This window comes from Oryzias melastigma, linkage group LG11 (assembly GCF_002922805.2).
Source record: "Oryzias melastigma strain HK-1 linkage group LG11, ASM292280v2, whole genome shotgun sequence".
Taxonomy (NCBI): domain Eukaryota; kingdom Metazoa; phylum Chordata; class Actinopteri; order Beloniformes; family Adrianichthyidae; genus Oryzias; species Oryzias melastigma.
The window spans coordinates 21,538,681-21,558,320 of record NC_050522.1 but is presented as its reverse complement, the minus strand read 5'-3'; the positions used below and the strand labels follow the sequence as shown (position 1 = coordinate 21,558,320).

General features: G+C 35.0%; 1 protein-coding gene across 5 annotated transcripts in view; it reads right to left on the bottom strand.

Moving 5' to 3' along the window:
* Window positions 1–19,640, bottom strand: part of LOC112162546 (collagen alpha-1(XIV) chain) — a 149,787-nt gene that overhangs the window by 84,830 nt on the left and 45,317 nt on the right. For all 5 annotated transcript variants that reach the window (XM_024298342.2, XM_024298345.2, XM_036214138.1 and 2 more), the window contains 6 exons: window positions 6,601–6,759; window positions 6,392–6,511; window positions 5,537–5,701; window positions 4,261–4,422; window positions 3,915–4,084; window positions 1,002–1,128 (listed from right to left, as the gene is read on the bottom strand). In XM_024298342.2, the coding sequence (XP_024154110.1) occupies window positions 1,002–1,128; window positions 3,915–4,084; window positions 4,261–4,422; window positions 5,537–5,701; window positions 6,392–6,511; window positions 6,601–6,759 (903 nt within the window). The remainder of the gene's footprint in view (window positions 1–1,001; window positions 1,129–3,914; window positions 4,085–4,260; window positions 4,423–5,536; window positions 5,702–6,391; window positions 6,512–6,600; window positions 6,760–19,640) is intronic.

The following is a 19,640-nucleotide window of genomic DNA, read 5'->3' as shown; positions in this document are numbered from 1 at the left end:
AAAGGAAGATCTGAAATTTAAAGATTATCTTCAATAAAATACATGCTGGGATTCACTATTTACTTAGAAGTAGGACTGCCACAAGCGAATATTTTAATAGTCGACTAATTACCAATTATTTTTTCCAAATAGTCGATTAATCGACTAACACATTTTAACCATCTTTAACTTTAAATTAACTAAAAAGAAGATATATAGCATTACCTGCGTGAATGGTGTAAGCTGATTTGGTAGCTAAAGATGCTAGTGACGATAGCGGAAGATTCTATAATTGTTAGCTAAAATTGCTGAAGCTGAAAGCCAACTAAAATATTAGTTAAATGCCAAATTAGCCTAAAAAACTGAAAAAGTCTGTTAGCCAAAACAGCTAGCATGCATCTGAAATATTATTTAAACTTCAAAATAGCCTAAAAAACAAAAAAAAAAGACTAAATTAGCCAAAATAGCTAGCCTGCAGCTGAAATGTTATTTGAACTTCAAAATAGCCTGAAAAACAAAACAAAAAAAAGACTAAATTAGCCAAAATAGCTAGCCTGCAGCTGAAATATTGGATAAACTCCAAATTAGCCTAAAAAATTGAAAAAAATTCTAAATTAGCCAAAACATCTAGCATGTAGCTGAAATATTAACTAAACTCCAGAATACCTAAAAAAAAAACTAATAAATGCCAAAATAGTCCAAAAATCGAACAGAATACCATGATAACTTTCAACTTTACTACACTCTGACTCCATATAATATAAAGTAACAACTAATCGACTATTAAATTAGATGTTGACTATTTTAATAGTCAATTAGTCGACTAATCGTGGCAGACCTACTTAGAAAAGAATTATGGGACACCAAAACAAGATCTGCCCTTCAGGTTTAAAACTAAATCAAGAAAATATGGGAGACGTTCAATTATTAATTCAGTTTAAATGTAGACACCTGGACCTTATTTTTTTTTTACTGAAAAAGTGTGAGTTTTATTACTTTTGCACTGAAACCATAAAACATACATGTGGTAGCGCTTCCTCGGAGGGCCTCGCTTGCGGAGCTGCGGTAGATGGCGAACACGGCCACCTGGTACTCCGTCAGAGAGTTGAGGTAGTTCAGCTCCACGCTGTTGTCAGCCCCCTGGACCACCTGAGAGACAACACCCCCCAGGCGTTAGTCTAGATGTTACAAAGCCAATTTTACAATTACATTTACAAGACTTTAAAGCGTTACTTAGCCTTTCATCCTTTTACGGCTCTGTGTCACGTTGAAGCAACTCAGTCAGTTTACACAAACATCTGGAGTTGAAATTAAAAGTAGGGATGTCCCGATTTGGGCCTGATCCAATCCGATTTCGAGTATCAGCCGATACCAAATCCCAATCCGATACTTTTGTAGCACATTTTAAAAATTAACACAGTTTTTCCTTATTTTATTTTAATAACATTGTTTTATTATTTAACATTTAAACAGAGAACTTCTGAAAAGTAACTTTAACAAACAAGTAAAAATAGTGTAACTGTTATCCTAAAATAAAGAGCAATTATCTAGTAAATGTAGGGGATAGTTATTCATGTCAGAAAGTTTAGTGACTTTAGCGTTAATATCTTTATAACTATTAAACTGTATTAACCAAATGTTTATGGAGGGCCAAAAAAGACAACTTAAATTGAATACATATGTCATTAAAGTATTGAATAGCTGTGTTAATTATTATTTAAATGAGCATGAAATATATAAAACTGGAAATCAACAAATAAATGTTTAAATACATGTTTAAATATATGTTTAAATAATGTATATATATATATATGTCTATAGAATATATATAAACATCCTGACATATTTAATTATTTCATGACCCAGTGCAGGCTGAAAGGCACAAATTGAAATAAATATATAGGTCATTAAATTATGAATTAAATGTGTCAATTATTATTTAAATGGGCATTGAATGAATAACATTGAATATTAACAAAGACACGTTTAAATATATATATATATATATAAATAAATGTATAAAATATATGTCTGACATATGTAATTATTTAATGGCCAACTGTAGGCTGAAAGTGACACATTGAAATAAATCTAATATGAAATTATTCAATAAATGTGCCATTAATTATTTAAAATTGGCATTAAATAAATAAAAGTGTTGTTAAATGTGCCAACATTGAATTAAAATACAATTTTAAATGATTTCATTAATATTTATTTATTTCATGATTTAATGAAAGATTTCTTTCGGACATTGTTTTATTACGTTATCTGTTAAACTGTCCCATCAAACTCAGTGGGCGGGGCTAACTCAGATTGTTGAAGCGGGATTTCTATCTTATGAAACTCGGGAGTTTATTAAAGTTTTGACTGATTCCTTACACACATACACACTGTAAACATAATTTTGGTGAACCGTAGGACTTTAGTGAGGGTCACTTGATCGAAGCTCCTTCTCGTTCCACGTCCGCGGGAGTTCCGCGGTGCTGCCTGCTTCCATGTGGAGGTTCGCCGCTTGTCCTACCTGGGAGTCGCAGCGATGACGATCAGCTCGACTCTGTCTGCACTCTGAGTGTCAGACCTCAACAACCAGAGAGTGAACAGAGTCCTGTTCCTGGGCTGGACAAACATCGAACCTCCGCGAGGAAGCAGGCGGCACCGCGGAATTACCGCGGAACTCCCGCGGATATGGAAAAAGAAGGCGCTTCGACCAAGCAACCCTCACTGAAGTTCTATGTTTCGTCAAAACTATTTCTCCACTTCAGAATCTGCTGGATATACAGTATGTCATATGTGTTGAAGTAAAGGCCCGGGGGCCAAATCCGGCCCGCTAGGTCATTACATCCGGCCCTCCATATAATTTTATTTATTTATTATGGCCCAGTGCTATCTTAGGCTTATTTCATAATTCTGATTTTTACAGAGAGTAAAATATTGAAAGTTATTTAAGGTTTAAGTTGATTTGTTTGGAATAATATTCCTACCTGTTTTTATTCATAGTTATGTAAAAAGTTATCTTTTAAAAATGTAGTTTTAGAGTGTTCAAGAAATGTTTATTCTGTTCGGCCTGCGACCTAAGGTGTGTTTTGGATTTTAGCCACCAGATTGAGTTTGACACTCCTGCAGTATATAAATTGTATCAGGAGTTACGCTAGGTGACAGAATGTAAACACCAGAGCTTTAGGGTAAATTAGATGCAACTAACGGACATGTTTCAGAAGATTTCTTTAAAAAACATAAAAAGTTTAAAAACTGAAAAAAACTAAATCAAAATAGGATGGATATTTGACTTAAAAATCAAAATTCAAAAGTTTGGTGGATTATAGTATCTTAGAAAAACATTGACCTTGATTCGAATCTTAAGTTACTGAAGGTTTTCAGTGCTGCATTCGGGTCACTCTTATGCCACTTCCCAAATGAGATTCCATATACACTAATGAATAAAGACAAGGACTCATTTATTCTGGGACAAATGTGAATGTCACATGTAACACCTCATTTCTCTTTGGGCGTTAATGCGTTAAATGTTAGCATTTATGCCATGTGCCTTTAACTTCCACCACTAATGGCTCTAAAAGGAGGCTAGTAGACTGTAGTTTACCACTGGAGAAGGTGGCTCTCGGTATAATGAATCCCTAATGGCATATTTTACAGAACAGTTTGCATTTATCATGCAGATCAGTAAGAAATGAGATTGTGGAGGTGACCCTAAAATGATTACCTGAGCAGAATAATTAAAAAGTGCTTTTAATGCCATCACTGCTTCTGGATTGTGTTTTGTTTTTCTGGGGAATTCAGCTGCAATATTTTCCCAAAGAAAACAGAGATAATGAGCCACCAGCAGCTGGATTAATTCGCATTTCATTACATGCTAATAAAAAATTTGAGCTGAACTAGAGGCACAGAGGAGAAGCAGTATTCTTCACTACACATACTTTTTCCTCTGGTCTTCCTCCGCTGGCGGGGTAGTACACCACTCGGTATTTCTCCACCTGCCCCGTAGCGTGAGTCCATGTCAACCGGAAGCTGCGCGCCGTTATCTCAGATATCACAAGGTCGCGAGGGGGGGCTAAGGAGGTGGGAGGAGGGGCAGGTTCTCCTCCTCCTGCAGATGAGAACAAAGAAGCATCACATTCGGCTCCACGCTGGATTTGTATGAATACCAGGAACAACAAACAGCTCAGTGTGCAAAAATGACACGCCTGCTAGTCTGGAGCCACAATTCTGTTTGTCAGGAGAAGTTTTTGAAGCTACTGAATCCAGATGTTAGATCACACAAACCTTTGATCTGCTTGTCGAGCTGATCCACTCGGTCGCAGACCCCTTTAGTCAGACCTTCTACGATGTCGCTCATCACGCTGAAGTCTGCCACGTTGTAGACGTGAGTTTCCTCTGGAGGAGAGGCGATGGCCTTCAGCTCGTTCTCATCAGCGTTTTTCACACCTGAAAGGAGGAGAATACAAGACAGGTTACCCTAGATGAGGGGTCTGCAACTGTTAACACCAAAAAAACCCATTTGGTCTGGTCCAGGGGCGGGCAAACTTTTTAACTCTTGGGCAACAAAGGGTCCAAACGTAAATCTGTGCTAAGCTTTAGTAATTCTATCTCTTAAGAGAGAGAAATAACATGAAATGTGGACAAAAACATACTTTAAATTGGATTTAAAATGTTATTTGATATGTTCTGCAAACAACTCAGAAGCAAATTTTGAAAAAACTTTTGCCGCGCTGCAGGAACTATGTCTTTAAAACAGTTTTTTGTATTTGGTTACAAACGGCATCATCATAATTAAAATACCACTGGAGATGCTATGAAAATTGGTTAAAAGATGATTGGAGTAGGACTTTAAGTTGACTTTACATTGTTGTGTAGAATATTTCTTACTTATGTTCTTTTAAAAGTGTTGAAATAAAAATTAACCCTCAAGACCTAAAAAGTACGGAGCTCCTAAAGGGACATCGAAGTAAAAATAAATAAATAACTGGAGCAAACCAGTTAGTAACCAAAAAAAAAAATGTTTTCTTCAATTAAATTTCTTTTTCAGTTACATACTACTTTAATTTTTAGAAAAAAAACATATTTTTAACTTCAAATTGAAAAAATAAAGTTATTTTCTTTTTAAATTACTTTTTACTTAAATTTTCAGAATTTTTTTAAACTTTATTTAAAAAAAAAAAAAAACATTTTCTATTTTTTAACTTCAATTATTTATTATATATATTTTTTTTTTAACTTTTATGTCCCATTAGGGGCTCTGTAGAAAATGTAAAAACACTTAAAATTTTAGATCACTTGGAGGACCCCAAAAATACTTATTGCAAAATCTAAAGATGTTTAATTTCCAAGCACCTGAGAAATCATCAACACATACAGAATCATTTAAAATAAACTGAAAAAGTGAAACGTTGGATCAACTAACACGTGTTCTGTAATTTGTTAGATTTACTCCACTTAAAAATCCAACATGTAGTTTTTTACAGTGTAGCCTCTATGAGTAAAAAAATGTAAATCTGTGTTTTATTATTTTAACAGAAATGCATTAAAAGTCGACTCATACCAATGGCAAAAAGTTCTATCCCAGCATCCTTCAGGCTCTGCGCCGGGGGAATCACATCATCCTGGGACTTCCCATCCGTGATCAGTATTCCAATCTTGGGAACGCCAGGCCGGGACCCAGACTCTGGTTTGAAGCTGTTTTCCAGGATGAAGGTCAGAGCCAGACCTACAGAAAACATGAGGACAGAAGGTGCATAATCAAAGGTAAGAAGAAGGAGTTATTGGGGTTGCTTCCGTGACATTTCTAAAGTGCTTGACTAGGAAAGGTGTAGCGCTAAAATGAGCGAATTGGGAAGCAAAGAGAGAGTACTTTTTAAAAGAATTGATTACTGTCAGAGTCTGCCACAGACACGGATAAAACGGGTCATTGCCAAGACAGCGCCTTGCACTGCAGTACTTGAACATAATGGGTTGAAGTCACCATTATTAGCCGGACTGGATTTTATCTCTTGAGTTTGATCACGTAACGAGCCGCTGAGTTAAGATGTAAGCAATAATGAGATCGGGGATTTCCCACGACTTCTAAGAGAGAGGGCTTTAAGGCCCACTGAGCCCTTTAACGTCAGCGGAGGAAAAAAAAAAAAAAAACGTCGGGATACTGAGAATAAAAGTCACACAACAAGTTCAGGATGTTCTGGAAGCAGAAAGGGGGTATGGAGGGGAAAATAAACTGGAAGAAACATAAATTAAAGAAAGTTCTTTGAAAATTGATGCTTCTAAAACATGACAGAAGAAAAATATATGAGCGCTGAGAAGCTCTGTTTTTTAGAATCCAAACCCAAAACATGTATTTGTAAGAAACTACTGAAACACCTGTCAGCTGTGATGAGTACAGAAGACTGATTCTGCAGCATACCTGTCAGTGTGTTTCCTCCTTTATACGGCAGGTTCTTCACAGCGTCAATCACAGCTTCCTTGGAGGAGTGAGTGTTCAGATGCCACTCGATTCTGGGGTCTCCGCTGTACTGAGCCAGACCTGAGAGCAGAAAGGCCAATCCCATTTCACTATTTTCGTTTTCCTTGAATGCATTTAAATGTAGATAATATCATCTAAAACGCCCCCACCTATCCTGGTCTTGTCAAAGTCCACGGAGAAAGCTCTGACCAGGTTTTCCAGGAAAGTCCGGACCAACCTGAAGTTGATCCGTCCGATACTCCAGGAGCCGTCCACCAGGATCACAATGTCTGCTATGGCTGGAGTCTTGCACATAAATCCCTCCATGTCTAAGACGAAAACAGATATAATGAAAACAAAAAAAGGATGATAAATCAGAAACGTTTAAAGGGGCCCTACTATGACAATTCAAGTTTTTGAGGTTTTAAATGCGTTTTACTGTTCATTCCTCTCTACAAAGAACCCCAAAGCGTTATTTCGATTCGTTCATGCGTTTAAGAGTTATCATCCAATAAAAACCTGCCCTGTCTGCAGCAACCCTCTCGAAAACGAGCGGTTGGAAACGTGCTGACCTAAGATCGATTTCAACAGCTCCCTCCAGGAAGAATCTGCTCTGAGAGCTCCGCCCCCAAACTAACACAACAATTTATCTCCTTATCCAGTGATGATCAGCAAAAAAAAAAACTTTCATTTTAGATGCAGAATACCGTATATCTTCCAATTGTGTCACGTCTTCAAAAACAAACATTTCAGAAAACAGAAAATAAACTCCAGACAACACAATTAAATGTACAAAAACGATACATAGCAGGAAGCCGGAAAATGTATTGGATGTTACTGATTGGATAATTACATCTACGGATGTCCCGTAATACCTGCCTTTTCCTGTTTCTTATTTTGCTTCATTTTTTTAACATTTAGTTTTGATTTTTGTACAAATGTTTTTTTTTGTTTTGTTTTGTTTTTTTTACCAAATGTGTTTTGTCTTTTTTACAGAAACTGAAAAGTTAGGTACCATTTAGGTAAATGGTTTATCAAAAAAACAAAAAAAAAATCTACACAAGTTTATAAATTGATAATCAAAAGAAGTGTAAGCTTTTTTAATTTTCTTATTTTTTCATTTTCTATTTTAAGCTGAAAAACAAATTATACTTTTGATCTGTCCCTGTGTCTTTTAAACTGGTTTATGTAATTTTAAAACTGACTTTGTCTGGTAATTTATTCTCATTTTACATGTATTTGTAATTGTAAAACAGACAAAGCCAAGACAATGAAAAATATTGAATCTAAATTTGCATGTATAGCCTACATACAATACATCTACCGAGAACTAAAGTAGGACAACTGGATGAAGATGTTTCCCCTCAAAGTATTACAAAGTGTTTCATTAATTCCCATTCAGTTCAACACAGAATAATTAAACCCCAGAGAAGTAAGACGCTTCGTTTTCGTAGATGAAAAATAACAGACCACAGTTATTTGTCTCAACAGTTTACTGTATGATAAAACAGAGCCGACTCTAATGAGGCAACAGCGGTTCATTTGAAAAAACTCCTCCAGCCCCCACAGTGAGCCAAAGGCCAACCATATTAGGAACCCGCCGTATTTCTGCCAGCCAATTAGCTTTCATGCTCCTCTTAGGAAACATCTGTCATCAAGGTTGTTGTGCAAAAAAAAACTTATCAGTTAATTAGTTTTTTATGCTTTTTTTTAATCCCACTACTCACCCCGAGACAAAAAAGCATGTAATTAAAAAAACATTTAAGCAAGGTTATACAATTTAAATAAGAAAATAAAAAAGGAGCACGGTCATGGTAAATTTTTGAACAAGTACCTCTTATGTCAAGGATCTTCATTTTCATATTTTTATTTTTTTTTAAATGCAGAAGTCTTTGCACATTTGACAAAACAAATTATAATAATGAAAATTCAATATAAATACAGTGGGGATTGAAAGTTTGGGTACCCCTGGTAAAATATGATATTATTGTTTATTAAGAAGCCAAGAAAAGATAGAAAAATCTTCTAAATTCATCAGTTTACAGAGAAAATCCAAGATTTTTAATATACACACTACCATTCAAAAGTTTTAGGTTATTTAGAACTTCCGTTTTTGAAATAAAAGTACTATTTTTTCCAATTAGTATAACTTTAAACTAATCAGAAATACACTATTAATGTGGTAAATGATTGAAAATGATGATTCTAGCAGTAAACGTCTAGTTTTTGGTGCATTATCTACATGCTGTATATCTATGTATGTATAATGTTTATTTCAAAACTTCTAAAAAATCATTCTTTTCACTAGTAGTTCACCAAATTGTGGCCAGGACCATTTGGCATGGAGCAACCCCACCCCCACTTCCCCTCAGAAGAGCTTGGAGTAGGAAGCATGTGGCCCGCACAGTGTATTTTTTTAGTTCTTTTTCTAACTGCATTTTTTTTTTATCTGCTCTTGATTCACAACAATTTGAATAAAAAATACTCAGAAACTGAGTTTTTTTTTTTTTTTAAGTTTTTATAGATCAGACAAATATCACAAGAACATTAAAAAAAATATCAGATGGGTCTATAAGAATATGAAAGCTGTAAGATAGAAAATCTCAGTCACTTAAATATGTATTCTGTTCTATTGTGAAATCAGACACTAAAATACTCATTTTTTTCACTTTTATAATTCAGTAGGTTAACATGTCTCCACAGTGCTGTTACCACATTCAATAATTGGGCATGTAAAAACATCAGAATTACAGACCAAAACACAACTGAGGTGAAGTGATGCAAGCATAAAGCATCTTTTCTGAAGTAGAAATAGTTTTAAGAACAAGTCAAAGTGAAGCAGGAATCAGTAAAAAAACCTATAGAAAAGTCATAACTGATTATCCAACCAGTAAATCAAACAAAAACTATGTATGAGACCCATCCGCCGTGCCTGAGTCAGTACACATTTGACACATACTTGACCCTGCTGTCACCTCAGTCTGTATATATGAGCTCCATTATGTGTTACTGCAGCAGCTGGGACTCAATTCCTTATCCTACAGACATGAGAGCCTCCCCTTCAGGCTGCAGCATGTTTTAAGACTTCAGGAGGGTGCATTGGGTTGTGCGAGTGTTTGCAGAGGTGGCGAGGGCATTCATTTCATTCATCACTAAGTGGGGTATAACTACTTTACAAGTCTCTACAGTGTTGGAATTCCAGGCAGCGCGTGTTCTCATATCAAAAATGACTTCATGAGGCAGACGAAGATCATGAGCCAAGAGACAGACCATCGTATAATTTGTTTTATTGGGAATATTTTAGCTTCATACACACATATAGTGACAGTACATGTAAATTTTTAAGATTGTTTATATATTTTTATGAGTAACAACATTGAAAATGTATATTTTATCCAGAAAACGAATTTTATTTTTAAAGAATATCTATTCAAATGTCAAAACTCTTCATATTAGACCCCTATCTCATTAGCATGATCAAAAATGTCCTTAGAAAACAATTGTAGTTCATCTGTAGTTCATCCTCATTCCACTAGGGGCAGTAGAAGAGCTTATCCTGCTCATTTCAAAATGGCTGCTTCCCTGACGTCTCAGAAACACTTTTGGCGGGAAAAGTTTTAGCTAATATTCAAAACTTTGTGGTGAGAATAACTCATCTATTGTTATTCGTTTTTGTAAATGACTACTTGCTATATTAAAAAAATGCTAAATTTGTGAATAATTATTTTTTATAATATTATTACATAATGCTAAAAACGAGTGGATCAAATTTGAGACAATGGGTAAAATAACGCTCCCTTTTTGCATTGTTGGGAGCAAAAACATTCCAAATCACCCAACGTATCATAATTGATACTATCTATATCTATTAAAAACAATGATAATGCAATTTTTTTTCTTTGTGGAGTTATTAAAGGATGAAAAAAAACAAAAATAATTTACATTTTTAACTCAAAATGTCATTTTGAGCAGAAAAGAAGAAGGATTAAAATAAGCAACTGAGTTTTAAGAGTTTAAACTCAATCAAAGTCTTCGCACATACATAGATTCATAGTAAATCTACAGTAAAATTAGGATAAGCAGCTAATATTTGCATTCTAGGTTTAGAACTGTTGTCCAATGGAACAAGACTCTTGTCAGTGATTAACTTTAAAAAGCGTACTTTCCTTTTCTGTAACAAACTGAAAGAACTTTTGTGGACAAAAGATTAAAAAAGATTTAAAAACTCTAAGCAGACTTTCTTCCCCCTTTCATTACAGCGAGTGAAACTTCCTGCACCGTCTGAGAATGGCAAAACAGTGTTTTAGTATGCAAGTGAATGAAAGCGGCTTCCTTTTAATAGCACGTCTGGGGACAAAGTCGCACCCGTAAAACTGACGAAAAGGAAAGAGGAAGCAATGAAAGAAATAAAATCAGACGGTTGACTATTACTGGATGAAGCCACAAAAGCTTATCCTGTGAAAATTACTTGTAATACTTTTTTAATGCTTGAATTTCTATTTATTTATTCTTTTTTCATTTCTGCAATTTCCTTTGTAATTCCATCTGTAAGATTGTTTTGTTCTTTTATATTATTTTCTGTTTAGATGAGGTCTGTGTTGCTCATGGGCTGAACAAAAACGGCTCGTCAGGATATCATTCTGTCTTTAACAGACATCAAACAACAAACTGAAGGACTTGAATGTTGAGCTTATCCACTATTGACACAAAACAAAATGTTGCTTTTGTTCCACTTGTTAACCCTTGAAGACATCCAGTGTTTGCATTCTTTCTACTAACCTAAAGTCCCACTCAAATCCTCTTTTGATCTATTGTCAAAGTGTTACCAGTGGTCTTTTAATCAAGATTATGCCATTTTTAGGGGAAAAAAACTGTGGTTCTTTCTATTTAAAATGGTGATTGGAGGGGGATTTTGACCCTATTCTTCCCAAAAGAATCAGAGGTTTAAGTCTGTGGTTATGGTTTCTGTCTTTCATAACCAATTACAAACAAGCTAAGAAGATTGGAGCACATTTAGGTTACTTTTTGGGTTTAAATCTTTTGTTTTTAAGTCAATTGTTGCCTTAGCAGAAGATTCCACATAAAGCTAGACCTGGAGCAAGTGACCCTGCAGCCCCCTGCCTTTTCTGTCTCCCATTCTGAAGGAGGTCACCTTGGACGCCCCACTTCAATTCATTTGTTTCTGCAGAGGGGAGGTCAGCTTCCCTTCTGTCTGCCAGAATGGAAGGGGTTGTCTGGATTCCTCTAACCTCAGTATCACAGCAGGCACCTTGGCTTTGAGTTGTAGGGCCTTCTTTAACCCTTCTGCTCACTCCAGTGTTAATGCTTCTGTTAGGGCATCTGGGATCTGCCCTTTGGGGGGGAGGCCCTGTGAGAGTTAGTGTCTGCTCAGTTAATTTCATTAATTAAATTCACGCTTTCTTTTCTGTTCATGTTAGTTTCTGTTTTCCCCCACCCTTGATCAAACCAGATTTCTGTCAGAATCATTCCGTTTTTGTTCATTTGAACACATTATAGCTGCCAGATCTTTACCCACCTTTTCCTACATCGATTTAACTGTTTTGAGTCAAAGTTTTACTTTATATCCTGGTTTTACCTTTCTGCTTAGACTTCTGCGCTTCCAACAAAAATGGGCAGAGTTCTCAGATAGACGAATGGTTCGACAGTTTACCATCACTGAGGACTCCTTAACATTGTGTAGATAACGTGTTTCTGAAATCTTCAAAGGAGAGGAGACCCTCAGGACAAGTCGGAGAGACCAAGTCTGTCAACTGATTTGAAAATGATGTGGTTCTCACTGGGAAATTAATGCTATGTTCAGAGCAAGCTCAGGAAAGTGCATTTGAGCAAATTTTCCTATGTAAAGTCTATATATATATATATATATATATATATATATATATATATATCAGATTATAGGTGTGAAAGAAAAGGCTGTGAACAAGACTTATGAGATTCGCACTGCTTTGACATTTTGCACCAAGCCTCCTCCCACTGTGAGTACATAAAGTATCAAGTAGACCAGTGTGTATATAGTTTAAGAGTTAACAAACGAGACCAGTTTCAGACATGCAGGTAGCTTGATATGTGATTCTCCTGCATTTCCTTGAGTTACAGTCCCAATCCATTACCCATAATCCACCAATCAGGCAAGAGATTGGCAAACATTTTTGCAAAACGTGTCTCATTAGTTTTTATTTATGGTTTGTTCCATTAGGATGACTTGCGTATCCATAAACTTAAACAGAACTCGTCTCCTCGATGTGTTGAACAGACAGCTGCTTTTAGAGAAAAAAAAATAATGGGCTCCAAAATGGAAAGTCCCAGAGGCAAAAGCAGCAAAGTATAGATAAACATCTTACCAGAATGTGTGAGATTTTTCAAGGGGTTAAAACTGACATGGATGTATAGGGAATCATTATCTATAAGCAGCACTTTGGTGTTACTGCAACATTACAAGGTAACACAACCAACCTTTTACATTTCCTTCAAAAATCACCAGAACGGCAAACATGAAACAGCCGCCGACATCAAGCAAACTCAAATCACAAGGTTCCGTCTGAGAGACCACACACACCAACGCTGATGTTCCTGCACAGACATCTGATTGAGAATCTGACATCAAAGTTAGGAACCGTGGAGATTTGAACAAAGATCTTCAAACCATTTTACATAACTGCAAGTGGCTGAACTTTGATGAAAACTCCAAACCTATCCACACCCAGAATTTCTACAGTTTAAAATCAATAAAAAGATGGTTAATTCGGGATTCAGTGCATGGATTGTAGTGGCGTGAAAACGCTAAATTAAGACAGAATGCACACAGCCAACTACAGCTGTTGAGTTTAAAATGAAAGATTTTTATTAAAAAAAAAAAAAAATAAGAAAGAAATAAAATGACATCTACCAGTTCATTGTTTTCAAGAAAAAAAATACACAAATTCTGGAAAATGCATATTTTACAACAAATATCCAAAAGTCACAAAACTCTACTTGACTTTAGCTAATAATTACTATATTTAATGAATCAGATGTGATATAAGTGTGTCTTTGTTTTTGTTTGTCTTTTATTTTCTAATCAATGTAACTTTTATTATTTCTGTAATACGTATGAAAAATCTGTGTGAACATTTTTTCCTGTATTGTCCACAATCTATGCCTGATATAAACCAGATCAATCGAATCAATCAAACAAAATCAACCCAAATCAAATCAAATCAAATTGAATTAAATTCAATAATTCAACCCAAATCAAATCAAATCAATTCAATTAAATGCTGCATCAACTAAACTAAATCAAATCAAATCAAAGCTGTATCAACTAAACTAAAATAAATTAAACTAAATCAAATCAATTCAATTAAATGCTGTATCAACTAAACTAAATCAAATCAAATCAATGCTGTATCAACTAAACTAAACTAAATCAAATCAAATCAATGCTGTATCAACTAAACTAAAATAAATCAAATCAAATCAAAGCTGTATCAACTAAACTAAAATAAATTAAACCAAATCAAATCAAAGCTGTATCAACTAAACTAAAATAAACTAAACTAAATCAAATCAAATCAAATCAATGCTGTATCAACTAAACTAAATCAAATTAAATCAATTCAGTGCTGTATCAACTAAACTTATTTAAATCAAATCAAATCAAATCGTTGCTGTATAAACTAAACTAAACCAAACCTAACTAAACCAAACTAAATCAATCAAAACATGCAAGTCTTTTTTGTAGCTTTCAAGACGGTCTACGGAGCATAAATCACTGTTTTTGGTGACTTAACCCCTTTTTTCTGCAGATTCCTGCAGGTAAAGAGAAAGTTTTGAAAGGTCTGAAATGTGATACCGTTGGCAGCCGTCTGCTGTTGTTTACTTGGCTTTTAGGGGAAAAAAAAAAACTTGTTGACTTTTCACATGTTAGCTTTTCTATACGACTTCCTTTTTGCAGGATGATGAGTAGAAAGGAGCACACAAATCGAGAAACATGAGGCAGTAAATGCAAACCACGAAAAGTGCTGATGGATAAGACAGCAGAAAGCTCCCTGAGCTCGTCCTGGACAGGTTAACAAGTCACAGTGACTCACATGCCTGACACAACGGGCATCAGGACTTAACAGCATAGAGCACGACCCACGTTAGTTCAACAATTTCCCATCAATGCTTTTGTGTTTATTACATTTCTCATACATATTAATGGCTGCAGCATGCAGGGGCAATGAGCATAGGCGGGTTAAGCCAGGACACTGCCGCTCTAGAGTCACAGGTGGGATTTAAATAACTTCCTCTAGTTAATGAACAGGAGCAGTCACCGACTCGTTGATTTAATCCTCAGAGAATGGGATTTTAACACTCATATTGTTTCCTTCATACTCTTTTCTATTGTGTTCTTATTAAACAAGTTCATCAGATACCAACAGTATTTGCATTAATTAAAGTAAAGAGACACACCGGTAGTTGGATCAGAGTTAAAGAAAAAGAAAAGCTTTCGACATTTGCCCAGAATTATTCATGTCCACAGAAAATGTAATCAAATGGTTCCAGATTAATATATATATATATATATATATATATATATATATATATATATATATATATATACATGTTTATATCAATATTGTTGCTGCCTAAAGAACAACTCCAATAAAAATGGTCTTTTTTGGCATTTTAACATGTTCTTATAGGATTTCTTTGATTTTAAAGAACAAATCCAGTATAAATAAAATTAGGTTTAAAATTGCATTTCTGGGCATTTGTGAGGACCAGATAAATAAACTGTAAAATACAGCCGTTGAGCTCCGTAATCCGCTCTACAATAGGGAGGGGAAAAAGGGCGGGGTTGTTTTTGCCCCAATTGTCCCACCCACAGCGCTCTGCAGAAACTATGTCCTAGAAAAATACATTTTTTTAATTTTATTTATTATTTTTTTTATTAATATTATTTCAGCTAAAAGTGTCAAAATCATAAATAATAGACCACTGCGGAACACTTTTAAAATACATAAAAAGATTAGGATAGTGGAACTTTAAATAGATAACTATTTGTAATAAAATAGAAGACAATTCATTTTAGATGGAGACTTTTTTTCCCAGTAAACAAGACTTTTATCTCTATAGAAGATAACTCTAGCTTCTAAAATGTCTTTTTGTTGTAGGAATGCTCAACTTCAACACATAAATCACTTTACTGTCCTGCCACTTTAAATATTGAATTTCAGAGGATCAGCAGCAGTGGTGCAATACCAATTAATGTTATTCAAAGAGTAAATCACTCTATTAAATGTCTTAGAATTCTGTGTCTCCTACTGAGAAGCTGTCACAGCCCAGTGGGAAACCTGTATTCCAGTTTTAACAGGAACTTTCTTGGCAATCTGTGGCGCAAGTGTAAACATATTGGTGCATGTGGCACTGGGGTGCGAAAAGTCTCTTGATTTTGTGCTAGCAAGAATAACCAACAAGTTTTGTAAAAGTACTTGCTATATTTACACTATAACATATGAGCCACTTGGTCAAAACCCATTTAGACATATAGTAGAAACCTTCATCTTTGCCGCTTTGAAGGGCTAATTATGACTTGGATTTAATTGTCTTAAGATTTTTAAATGAAATAGTTGACCATGCAAGTGACGTTTGAACACATGACAAAAATATTTTACAGTGTATGAAGCTTTTTGTACTTTCATTGTTTGAAATAACCTACAATATAACATAAAAAGATAGTTATCAAGAACCTCTGTAAAAAAATGGTTATAAGCCAAAAGGGTTTTAAAACTTAAATATACTAAATACTTATGTTATCATCTTATATATATATATATAAAATCAAAAATCATGTTTTTAAATACTAATTCAATTCAAGATCTGTCTTCTTTTAATCAACAGAATTATCTTCTGCAAGTAAACGACACGGCTGGATACCAAAGACATCAATGTGTATCAACAATCACAATGGGACATCTCTCTGTTATAATAAGATAATTATCTACAGTATTCTTGTGTTTTTCCTAACAGAAACACTCAGCGACATCTACAGAACATGAACAGGAGACGGTTGCACCTTTTAAACATTAAAAAGGCAGAAAGATCGGAAGAAACAGGATAAATAGTAATTCTAAGGCTTCGTAGGATGATTATTGTGGAGGATCCTCCATACCGGCGATTAGAACTTCTCTGTAAACAGGGTCATTGCAGTGGGACCTCCTGGGTGTGGTTGTTTGCACTGATTGGGTGATCCTATGGTGACTTCCTCTTTGTGTGGAGTTGTCGTTTGTGAGGACATTCCCGCCAAAAAATCCTTTCCACACTTCAACATTTGAGTCTATATCTTTCTAGATTTCAAATTTGACATAAACATTCTTTCTATGTTTCACTATGTTGGGTGTTTGGGAGGACTTTGTGTCCAACTTAACGTACCATTCCAACTTAACCAACTTAAAATTTTAGATTTTATAGATGTGGAGGTCTGTTAAGGTTTCAAAGTTTGAAATGTGTTACTGACGTCTGGTTCACAGCGGACGCGGAGACGCTGTGAAGTGATGTACAGGTGGAGTGTGCGCGGTATCCGCCTAGCCTTCAGTTCACATCACATTATTCCGCCACGGTCGACTGGCGCTTCTGCTCATCTGTAGTTTTGACACCCAAAACCGCCCTCCCCCGCCCCCTAGTCGGCCCACTACTTTGATCTCTGTTTGTGGGGGGAGGGGGTGTCTCATTAGCTGCGTTCCCATTACATATTCGCGCAAAACTTTATCAAAATTCTAGGACTTAAGATAAGACACAGTTTCAAAATGACACGTTTCCATTAAATCATAATTTTGCGATTAAGCACAAACCAATTCTCGTGATAAGTCATTAAAAACACGGCGATGAATGAGAACAAGTATTTTTTATTTTATTTACTGAAAGTAAAAATTGTGATGTTTCCATTAGGAAAATTTATTATCGAAATCCAGTTAATGGAAACGTGACTAGTGTCTATTTATTTTTGGTGTGTTTATTTTCATCTCTACAGTGTGTTTAGATGTAAAAATATGATCCCATTTGTCAATTGTGATGTTTTATTAAATTTATTTTATTATATTTTGAAAATTGAGAAGAGTTTCTTGAGCGTCTTGGTGTAACTTCCTGCCAAAATGGAGGCGGATCACTGTCTAGCAAAAATTAGATCACACTGTGAAAAAAATTGTTGCACGACACGAGCGGCCCGCGGAGGACCGCTGGGCTTTGTGTTTGGATTAAAAAAAAAGATTAACGAGGGCATGGAATCGAAGTGGTCTCCGTGCCGCTTAGCAGCACTTCCATGTCCGGCGTGAACCAGGCGTTAGCTACAAAAAAATGCGACTTCAATAAAGTTTGATTTGATTATTAATTGCATAAATCCACATGCAGTTGTGAGAAGTTAAACACGCGTTAAAAGTATTAAAAGAAAATAAAGAAATGCTTCTAAATGTTTTGGTAATGTATTGACACATAATTTTGATTAATTGCACTTTTGAAAAACGGTGTGTATATATATATATATATATATATATATATATAGGAAAAAAACATTATTTAACAGTTTTTTGTTCATTTAAAAGAAATAGGGAAATTACCACCCTGTATTAAAAAAAGAACGAATAAAGCTTGAGTATCTTCAAAATCTTAAACTTTGAAAATGTACATTTAACATGCAAATTTAAAAAACAATATGTAAATGAGGAACAATTTTTTTGTGGAATGAGACATTTTAACTAAACTCTTGGAAGACAAAGAAATCAGCCAGTTTCTACATTTTTTATTTTGTCTCCTATCAGTTTAATTTAGCTTCATGTATGTAAAAAATATATGTTTTTACTTTAGTTTTCTTATACTTCTTGTGTGACAGAAATTCTGATAAAGCTAATTTTCTCACAGGTTTAATGAGCGTTTAAACACAACTATCAATCCCAAGGAAGATCTGTTAATTTTTAAAATATTTATAATGTTTTTACACTTGAGAAGCCGATTTTTTATTTGTTGCCAATTTTCACTTTTAAGATAGTTCCATGATACAGTTAATTTTTCAGAAATAAAGTCTAATTTTCTTTCTGTAAGTTGTCTCAGAGCCACAAAAACTTTTTTGCTTTAGATGATTATCATTTTTGTAATTCCAACTATATCACTGCAGCCACATCGCATTAGATAAGCACCACGTTGTTACATCATGAGGTCATTTTGACGGAACCTGAATGTCTTCACAAGAAACACGTGTACTACTACAACTATCTACTTCACAACAACTTCAGGTGAAAAAATTGGGGCCTCCTGGGAATCAGTTCACACAGTTTTCCTCTCCGCTCTAAGATGTAAAGCAGCGATCTGAGTTTGTGTCTAAAGAAGACACAGAGAGAAATAAAGTCTTTGGTTTTAATGAGCATTTTTAGAGGACTGAGCCAGAACTCTGAACCACAGGAAATCCCAGAGGATCAATAACACACCCAAAAAGTCAGAAGGGAAGTGGCACTTTGATGTTGAAGTGTGTGTTAGACACAAACTGTGTTGAGTCATTGGGACTTCCACTCCTGTTACATATAATTGCTTCACTTTACTGGCATCAGAAAACGGCTTTCTTGACAGACGGACACATTTAAGAAGGAAAACAGTCAAACACATCTGCTTCTACAGATAAGACTTTCTTTTCTTTAGCAAAATGTTTGACAAACATATTTTTCAATTTAGAAGAAAGGGGATGTATTGTTTTTTTCTTCTTTTTTAGGAATTCAGTTAATTTGTTTCATTTGTAACAAAATGCGAATCCCTACAGTAGAAACAAGTTTATTTTTAGCCTTCTGCAAATTCACGGCTGTCTTTTTTATTTTTAAAATGGATTTTCAACACGTTTGTGTCATTTTTATTGATGGTGGAAGACATAAATGAAGAAAATTAAGCTTTAAACTCCATTTCTGAGTATTAATTTATTCAAATTGTTGTAAAACTGAAAAAAAAAACGCAGTTTGAGCACTCCCTGCTCTGCTCCATTCCGATGCATCCACCTGTAGCCGACTAGATCTTTGTTTTCCGTGTCTTAGCTTGCATTTTTGCCACTTTTATTGCACTGGTAATGATAACACACTGTAAACAGAGAGCTCTCAGCAACAAGGAGATAAAAGGGAAACAAAACCACCCACCTCAACTAAATTTCAAACAAACTACTACCACTCTGGAGAAACTATGTCCTAGAGAACAA